The 9,996-nt window shown below is 52.4% G+C and overlaps 1 protein-coding gene across 1 annotated transcript; it reads right to left on the bottom strand.

Annotated features, from left to right (window-relative positions):
* Positions 1-2,943: 2,943 nt before the first annotated feature.
* On the bottom strand, positions 2,944-4,131 carry LOC135880657 (transcription factor JunD-like). The gene has a single exon (XM_065407009.1). It carries the CDS (start codon positions 4,129-4,131, stop codon positions 2,944-2,946), a length of 1,188 nt encoding a protein of 395 aa, XP_065263081.1.
* Positions 4,132-9,996: the final 5,865 nt, after the last annotated feature.

Here is a 9,996-nt window from a genome sequence, read left to right as displayed (position 1 = left end):
CACTGGAGAAACCAAGTGATGTTTTGTAGCCCTAATAGTGCTATGCTCCTCACTGGCCCCATATTATAATTCTGCCACCATTTTGGAAGCAAGGTTGTGGTGATTTCTCTTCATGGAGCTCATCCCCTTCTCTAGATATTGGTGAACTATCCCTATCGGAAATGATAGACAGTGCCTTTATTTAAAGCTATATCTTTAAATACTTCTGATGAGCAAAGAGCACCTACAAAATGGACTAGATTGCAGCAAGTGTCAGGTGTTTTTCAACCTTTTCCTCGGGTACTACTAGAAGGTCTTCACCCACCTCCCCCACTTTCATTTGAAATTACAGGAGTTGACCACTGTGCTGTATCATCAAAATACTTAGTATATTTTCTATGAAGTAGGAACATTGCCAGTGCAGAGCACTCAATGCAAATTTGTTTATTAAGTAGGGTTACCTCCTTCCCTCATTATGTAAAGCTTGTGTTTAAGTGTGAAAAATTAATCAATTCTCTACTTCCGCACCATCACCTTTGCAAATACAGTTTTTCCATGTACTAAGCACCGGTTCATTTTTAAACACATTTGCCAGATATGGCACATTATTACTGGTTGAATTCTATTAGTGTGGTGAAACTGACTGAATGCTTAGCAAAAGATCTTTACGTTGTATTTACTTTGTAAGAATTAAGCGGCATTGCATTTGTTCGCTAGTATTTCTAATACACAATTCTTAGGACAGAAGAAGGGAGTTTCAGACTATCACTGAAATCATTCATTTTGGCTCTGGCTATGCTATAACTTTACTCAGTTTTTAAATGATTAACGTGGTTTGCATCTCCACTACTCATTGAAGTCATTTGTGCTAAGTGTGTGTCCCAGGCCTGACATGGGGAAGCCTCACACAGTTTACATTTACAGCTATGCTATTTTAAATTAACCCGCTCACAAGTCTCTCTTTACAAGTAAAAAACATTGTATGCATATCAATTCCCCTTCATGCCTTTGAAAGCATAGCTGAAGTAGCTTTCAGAAGAGGACATGGATGATATAAAACAGTTACGGAATTGGTTTAATTGATCATGCTTATAAAACAAACTATATTAGTTAAGATATTTTCAAGACTATGCTGGCCCCCATCCTGCAACTGGATCTGCTCATGCTGAGCCCCACTGACTTCAGTGGTTTGGAGTATGGGCAGATCCAGGATCAGGGCCTAAGTGAAGACAGGGTTTCTTGTTGAGTGAACCTTCAGAGTTCGTGCTGAAAGTGAACATTTAATTGTACCAAGCCACAAGACTGAATAAACCTTGATTTGCAGAAGTGCTCAGAACATGCACATCAAAGGGTAGTAAAAAAGCAAATCTGCCCATAACATGGTCTTTGCTATTTATCCAGAGAATCCCCAAAAGCAAGGATTAAGTCTAAGCAGAGAAAACCGTTCCTTTTCTATCCCTTATTACTAAATTCTAGGCAAAAATAAATAAATCACACCAGACTCTTCTGCCCAGAAACTCATCTCACATTCTGACTTTTGACTCTTCCCCTCCCTAGGCAACTAGAAAAATGTCTTTAGAATAAAATAGAACAAGAAAATATTATTTACATATTTCTTCTGAAAAAATAAATCTAGTTCTCCATTATGTTTCTATGATTTATTCAAACATAATACAATGGAGTTACCATAATAACTGTTAGAGCTAAAAAAAACAATCTGAGCCCTTTTCTGGGTAGCATTGAATTGCTACTATACCCCATAAAGAGCAAGCAGAACTGGAATGTGCACAGTGAAAGAAAAGGCATAAATGACGCTCTTCTGCCAAATTAATTTCTTCCACTAGTATGCGTTTGCTATAAAAATAAGGTTTAGGTGACATCCAAAAAGTTTCAAGTTTCAATAAATAAATATATATACCAATGCTCCAAGTTTGCACTAGCACAAGAAATAATATGGAGCTTATGATCTATAAGAGTATTTTCTTACAGTTGAATCTGTAATTAAATATGGTTCATTCTAACCGGTTACCTGGCAGAATCTCTATCAGCTAAAGCTAGATTTTAAAACCAGACCCATTCAAGTGCTTTACTTGCATGTCTTAATTGCCATCTGCAAATTAAAAGCTACTCTGCAGCAAAACAATCTTTTTAAAAAAATTCCTTTCAATACCAAGAAATACCATTGCCACATTTTGTTTTATATACACACACACTTTTTTTAAAAAAATGTATAATTTTAGCTTCTTTTCAAGCTCTGAATAAACATATTGAACCATCACTACACACTATATTAAGGTGTATTAGGAATTATGCCTTTTGCAGAAAAAGAAAGTTGACTTTCTGTAAACAGGGGTTATTTTAGTTCTGAACTCTTTTACAGATCTCTCAAGTTCTTCACTGGAACTTTGAAAAACAACCCCCAAACACCCTTCACTTTGAAGTGCAGGAATTTCTCTTGAAGTCAGCTTTAAAAGTTAAATACCCAATATAAAAATCTTTTGTACTCACTGCAACATAAATATACCTTACAAGACATTTAATACCCAACTTCTGTACTGTGCTTCCTTTCCAGGCATCAATAAATAAAGACGGACCTTCAATCTAGGTACTTAAAATTCTCTATTGGTCAATAATCTCTAACCTTTGAATCCCTATTTTTTCCCTGCTATGCTCTAGTGCTACCCTCACAATCAAATCCCCGACCGACTCCGGAATATTTGAAGACGACTCCGGAAACGCGAAGTTCTTTCATTCGCCGCCGCGGCAGCGCGCTGGGGCCGGTGGCCTCTAGCTCCTCCCCGGCAAAGCGCCCGGAGGGGTTGGTGGAAAGGAGGACGCGAGACTCGCACGTGTTTTCGGGGCCGCTCCCGTCCCCGGCCCCGCTTTCAGTCTCCGAGCAGCGAGGATTGCACGTTTCTGAGGCGCGGGGCTGGGCCCGTCTCTGTCCCACTCCGGCCCGCGGCTTCAGCAGGCGCTGGTCTCCGGCGCGGCGGGCTCGGCGGGGCCCTCCGGCGGCGGCGGGGCGGGCGGGCCCGCGGCGCTGATGTGGCAGCCGCTGGAGAGGTGGCTGCGGACGCGGCCCTGCAGCTGGGTGACCTGGGCCCGCAGCAGGCTGGCGGTGGCGGCCAGCTCGGCGTTCTGCCCCTTCAGCGCCTTCACCTTCTCCTCCAGCCGCGCGATCCGCTCCAGCTTCCGCCGCCGGCACTTGGAGGCCGCGATGCGGTTCCGCAGCCGCTTCCGCTCGGCCTTCAGCCGCTCCTGGCTCTCCGCGTCCAGCGGCGACAGCGAAGGCGGCGTCGGGGCGCTGCTGCCGGCCTCGCCCGGCGGAGGCGCCTCGGGCACAGTCTGCGGCTCCTCCAGGGCCCTGGCGGCGCCGGGAGCGGGGAGGCGGCCGCTGCCCAGCCCCGGCGGGGCGGGGGCGGGGAAGGGCAGGCCCGGCGGGGCGGCGGAGTAGGCGCCGCCCGCGGGGCTGAGCGGCCCGGCCGGGTTGAAGGTGCCGAGGGTGGTGTAGACGGCGGGCGGGTCGGTGGCGGGCCGGCAGGGCCCCGGGGAGAGCGGCGCCCCTAGCAGCTGGTTCTGCTTGTGCAGGTCGGCCAGGGCCTTGACGAAGCCGTCGGCGAATCCCTCCTGCTCCTGCGTCACCTGCTGGCGGTAGAGGAAGGGCCCGGCCGCGGGGGGCGGGGCGGCGGCGGGGCAGGGGCTGGCGGGGCCCAGGCCGGCGCTGCCTTGGATCAGCAGCTGCTCCAGGTCCGCCGCGGCCGGCAGCTTCAGCAGCGGCAGCTCCGCAGGGGACCCGGCCGCCAACAGAGCCGCCTCCGGGCCGCCCCTGCCGCCGGCTCCTCCCCCCGCTGCCGAGCCCGGGGGCGCCGCGGCGGGGATGAGCCTCAGCGCCGCGCCGCTCCGGGTGCCGCCGGGCGGCCGCAGTGTGTAGGACCCCGGCAGCGCCGAGGGGGAGGCGGCCGCCCCCGCCGCCATCTCTCGCTTCTTACCGGCCCCGAGCAGCAGCTTGTGCCCCGCCGCCTCCACCCCTGCCCCGGGGCCGCTGCCGAAGCCGGGGAGCGGCACGAAGTCGGGCAGCAGCTCCAGCCCCTCCTCGGGGTAGAACGCGGCCTCCATCTTCACCGCCGCCCGGCCGCTGCGGCCGCCGCTCATCCTGCCCTCCCGGCCGGCCAGGGGGGCCGCCCCGCCTCCGGCCGGAGCGGGAGCAAGGGGACCCCCCCGCGGGGACTGCGGGGACTGGTCGCTCGCCCGGGAGGTCGGGGGGCCCCCGCCCGCCTCAGCCCGGCACCCAGGGGAAGGAGATCCAGAGCCGCATGCACAGCAGGGAGGTGGGCTGCCTGCGCCCGGGGCGCCCAGGCTCTGCTCCGCGCGGTGTCCGCGATGGGGGAGGCGGGGGCCGGGCTCACCCCTGGCAGGCGGGTCGGCTCCCACCGGGGGCAGCTGCAGCCTCCTCCGCCGCCCAGGGCTCCGCGCCTTCGGCTTGTGGCATTTACTGAAACTCCTACAGGGGAACTGATGTCAAACCCCCTCCCAACAGCAGCGCCGCCTTCGCGCCCGCTCTCTCCGCCCCTCCGGCGGCCGCGGCTCTCTCCCTCCCGCCTGGGCATGGGAGCGCACACAGCTCCGCGCTGGCAGCTGCCCACACACCCGCCCACACGCGCTCCCTTGCTGCGGGCTGAACAGCTCTGCCAGCTGGGAAAGGGGCTTTGGCAGAGCGCTGCCCCTTGGTGAGAGCTGTGGGGAGGGAGGGGGTCATTTATTAACGATCGCTCTTCATCTCCTTCATTGCACACAGAAGCCGGGGCTTGTTCTGCTCTTCGCGTTATTCCACTGACTGTAACGCACAGCTTCCCAAACTAGTCTTTAGCCTGACCTGTTTGCATCCCTCTAGACTACAGTACTAGGGAGAGGCACAGGGAACAGACTGACCCAATAACGCAGTGGAGGGGATTGTATACAGTGCAGCGTTTATGGGGGAGGACTACAAGGGATGAAATCATCACCCCGTAATCTGACTTTCTCTTTGCAGACTACTACGCAGAAAGTATGCTAAGGGAATGCGCAGGTTGCATAATTAAGCACTGAAAAATCAGGAAGTACCGAATTGAAAGTTCCACCTGCAACCCTAACTGTGCCTCATTACCCTGCCTTCTGACACAGTCTTTAATTACCTGGTTTATTGTGTCTCAGATAACACAGCAGAACATCCTTACCGTTTTCTAATGACCTTGGAAAGGGCATCTTGGAAAGTGCAGGGAATGAGGCAGTGCTAGTCTACGGTGTACAGTAACATAGGCTAGTGCAGTGGTTCTCAAACTTTTATTTTCAATTGCAGAGGCTCTCGGCAGACCACTTAATGAGCTTTCCAAATGTTGTTTGTACTGTTAGCTAAGTATTGTAAAGCGCTTTGGATAAAAGCACTATATATATGGTATATATATGATAAAAGCACTTTATATATATATATATAAAATTAAAGTTTTTTGTTCTACAAATAAAATCACACACTTCATATTTTAATATCAGTAGTCTTACCTTTCTAATGCGACGGATGTGCATTCTCTCCCTGGCCGCGGCAGCCCCCGAACTGGGGCTGGGAAGGAGGAGGGTACCTCTGGGACTCCCCTGTGATGGCAGCCCCTGAGCTTGGGCTGGGAAGGACGGGGGTCTCTCCCCAGCAGCTGCAGCCCTGGAGCTGGGGAAAGTTGCCTCTTTCTCTGGCCACTGCAGCCCTGCACGTCCCAAATTCCCCCCACTCCCTCTTTTCACCCCACTGCCTCCTCCCACCTGCCCCCTATTCCCCCCCCCCAAGGCCACCACTTCCCCTTACATGTGCATCTCTCTCCAGGGTCCTGCACGGCTCCACTAATTAGGTGGGTGGCCCTTCAGTCTCTCATGTGCGGCCACCCAGGCGCACATCTTAGCGCGGTGGTTTTCAAACCGTGGGTCGCGACCCAGTACTGGGTCGTGGTGGCTCTGGTCAGCACCGCCGACTGGGCCGTTAAAAGTCCCATTGGCGGTGCTGCCCGGCTAAGACAGCCTAGTCTAGTGCCTACCTGTTCTGATACTGCGCTGCGCCCTGGAAGAGGGCAGCAGCAGGTCTGGCTCCTAGGTCGGGGGGCCACGGGGCTCCATGCACTGCCCCCACCCCGAGCACTGGCTCCGCATTCCCATTGGCTGGTTCCTGGCCAATGGGAGCTGGGGGGGGCAGTGCCTGTGGCTGAGTGCCATGCACCCCCAGCCTGAGCCTGCACCCCCAGTCCAGAGCCCTGACCCCCTCCTGCACCCCTGCCCCAGCCCAGAGCCCCCTCCCACACCTTGAACCCCTCATTCCCAGTGCCCCCAGAGCCTGCACCCCCAGCCCAGACCCCCTCCTGCACTCCAATCCCCTGCCCCAGCCCAGAGCCCCCTCCCTGAACCCCTCATTCCTAGCCTCACCCCACAGCCCTCACCCCAACCCTCTGCCCCAGCCCTGAGCCCCTCCCACGCCCCAAGCCCCTCATCCCCAGCTCTGTTGGATTGTGAGCATCAACAATTTTCTTCAACTGGGCCCTAGAAAAAAAGTTTGAAAACCATTGTCTTAGAGGGAACTATCTGTGGACCACTTGAATGGAGCTCGCGGACCCACAGTTTGAAAACCTCTGGGCTAGGGCTTTGCAGAATAGCTTGCTTTAGTCAATGTGTATCTTGTATACAACTGACTCATGAATTCTTTATCTACTATACGCAGGGTACAACTGTGACGTTTCCCTCTGGTGTTGTCTGGACCAGTGATCTGCTAGGCCACTCCAATCCTTGACTCTGGGAGACAGACTTACCCTGCTCTGCTGTGAGAACCCCACTCCTGGGCTGTTCACGCACAGCCTCTGGCATGTAAGCTGCTCCCAGCTACTTGCAAGCGAATGACACTAGCCAATATCGCCGGTCCCAGACACAACCCTAGGAACCTCCGTCTTGCAGTGCCAGTTATGCCTGCTGGACATTGCAAGCTTATATAAGTTTGTCAATTTAACAACGAAATTGATATGTACCAGGCTTGTTATCCCAAGGGGAGCCTCTGACACACTTCAAACCAAACGTACTGCTTCAGGTAGAATAAACAAACAGATGTATTAACTATAAAGGTAGATTTTAAGTGATTATAAGTCAAAGCACAACAAGTCAGATTTGGTCAAATGAAATAAAAGCAAAACACATTCTAAGTTGATCTTAACACTCTCAGTGTCCTTACAAACTTATATGCTTCTCACCACAGGCTGGCTGGTTACTTTTCAGCCAGGCTCTCCTCTTTGATCAGCATTTCAGTCGCTTGGTGGTGGTGTCTGTAGATGTAGGTGGAGGAGAGAGAGCATGGCAGTCTCCTCTCCCTTTTATCATGTTCTTTCTTCCCTCTTGGCTTTGCCCCCCTCCTCAGTGTCAGGTGAGCATTACCTCATCGCAGTCCCAAACTGCCCAAAGGAAGGGGGTGACTCCCTCAAGGGTCTAACAGATTATTTTGTTGGTGCCCAAGGCAGTGTTCATTGTTCCTGTGAGGCTGGGCTGGGTTTGTCCCATCCATGCCCTGATGAGGTGTAAACTGCCTCTCTGTTCTTGGAGAGGATTTGCATGGGCTTGCTTTAAGCCATGAGGACACATTTTCAGTCTCATAACTATATATATGAAATTATAACCTATAACATTACTGTGACAATTACTATAACAACCATGCTCAGTGCATCATGAGCCTTTCGAAGACACCCAACATGACAAACTTTGCATTGGATACCACACAATCATTTTATAAAGATGAAGATGGGGGTGTAGGGTGTTCCCCTTGAGGTACAGAGCATCACAACAAAATAGAAAATACTAAATGTGTTCAAGGTTGTAGGGGGAAAATTATGTATTGTATTTTTGAGCTGTTAGAGAACTGTGTCATCGGTTAACAGGATGGGGGGGATTTACAATTTTTTAAAATCTCTATTTAAAATTCCTTGGGTCAGGGGTATTAATGTGGCCCTGACCAAGCTGATGATAGCTCCTTTTGAGCCACTCAGTGCTTGCCGTCTTGAGCTTGCTGAATGAATGAACCTCAGGCCTTAGTGACCGATCCATTAATATATCAATTCTCCCTCTGCCCCTATTATCCACCAGTTGTCCCCCCAGCCAAGGAATTCCTCTGTCCCTGTTCCCCATCACATTTCATCTACTCAGCCGGCTTCCTGGCACATTTCAGTGCTTCTGTCCCTGCACCTCCAAACCAAGCTCCTTTTCCCCCAGGGCCTCTACAGGACGCTGGCCTGTTCAGCTTCTCCCTATCCACATGGCTTAGGGTATATCTACACTGCCCACATTACAGTGTGGCTGCAGCTGCACTGTGATGTGGGCAGTGTAGACACGCTTTATTGCCAGGAAAGAGCTCTCCCGGTGATAAAAAAAAACCCCACCCCAAATGAGCAGTGATAGCTTTATCAAGCACTGTCTATACTGGTGCTTTTCAGCGCTAACACTTTTGTAGCTCAGGAGTGTGTTTTTTCACACCCCTTAACGACTAAAGTGTTAGCGCTGAAAGTGGCAGTGTAATAGGGTGACCAGATGTCTTGATTTTATAGGGACAGTCCCAATATTTGGGGCTTTTTTTTAATATGGGCTCCTATTACCCCCCATCCCTTGTCCCGATTTTTCACACTTACTATCTGGTCACCCTACAGCAGTGGTTCCCAAACTGGGGTTTGTGAACCCCTGGGGGTTCGCACAATGTTACAGGGGGGTTGCCAGAAAAAATTCCTTAATGGTGGCCAGAGGACCCCAGGCATGGGAGGCAGCAGGTGTGACCCAGTTGCGGAGCAGACAGCCGAGCCCTGTGGAGCGCTGAGTGGGTAGCCGAGCTCCAGTCAGCGTGGGGCCGGGCAGTTGGGGCCGGCAGCCCGAGCCCTGTGGAGTGTGGAGCTAGCAGCCCAGACCCCAGTGTGGGGCCAGCAGCCTGAGCCCCATTGCGGGCAGGGAGGCAGCTGGGACCCCAGGCACGCTGGTGGCAGCTCAGACCCCTTGGCAGACGGGAAGTTGGGTGGCATGAGGGACAGATTGAGCAGGGGCCACGCTGTACATGGGGGGTGGTCCAGGCTAATTTGTCCCTCGCAGGGCACCCTCCTAGGGATGGCCCTGGTGGTGGAAGAAAAGGTGTTTATGCGCCAAACCAGCCGGAACCTGGTAGTAGTCAATGTAGCAGTGTTCAGGTGCCCCAGTAATTTGATACTAAGTCATTTTCTCTAGAGTGCTGTTTTGCTTCAGTGAGAGGTGAATGAATGTTAGCATCACACTGAGGAGATTTAAACTTAAATCCCTGGAAATATTCATTTTTAGGAGGGGGTTCACGAGATTTCACATTTTAGTGAAAGGGGTTCATGGGTTGTTAAAGTTTGGAAACCACTGCCCTACAGTGTAGACACAGCCTTAGTTACACTTCCAGGAACACCGCTCTGGCAGTGGCCTATGCCACTGTTCTGTCCCGAAAAACAGTAGGCAGGAGAGAAGCTAGGAGGCAGGAAGCAGCCCCAGGAGGGAAGGAGCCCTGGCCCGCCTGATGTTTCCCACCTCACCCAGGAGAGCAGCCCTTAGCAGCTAGAGGGGACAGAATTGCTGGCCAAAGGCAGGAGAGCGGGACTCAGCAAATAGGGTGACCAGATGTCCTGGTTTTATAGGGACAGTCCCGATTTTTGGGTCTTTTTCTTATATAGGCTCCTATTATCCCCCACCAGGTCCTGATTTTTCACACTTGCTGTCTGGTCACCCTATCAGCAAATGAATCGGTCTGGTAGCCTCAAGCTGGAAGGAGTGCAGGGAGGTACTGCCCGGCTCCTGTCCAGATGTGTGAACAAAGGGGGCGGAGCAAGGGCAAAGAACAGGGAGGGGCGGGGCGATTAGGGCCCGCGCCGCGTTCAGAGTCTCTGCGCCTATTGGTGGGCTGATCGGAAAGACTCCACCCACGCGTAGGGGACCGGCCAATAGAGGAGAGCGATGCGCTGTTATCGCGAGAGT

This window comes from Emys orbicularis, chromosome 6, assembly GCF_028017835.1.
Source record: "Emys orbicularis isolate rEmyOrb1 chromosome 6, rEmyOrb1.hap1, whole genome shotgun sequence".
Classification (NCBI taxonomy): Eukaryota; Metazoa; Chordata; order Testudines; family Emydidae; genus Emys; species Emys orbicularis.
This window is presented reverse-complemented; position numbering and strand designations above follow the sequence as displayed.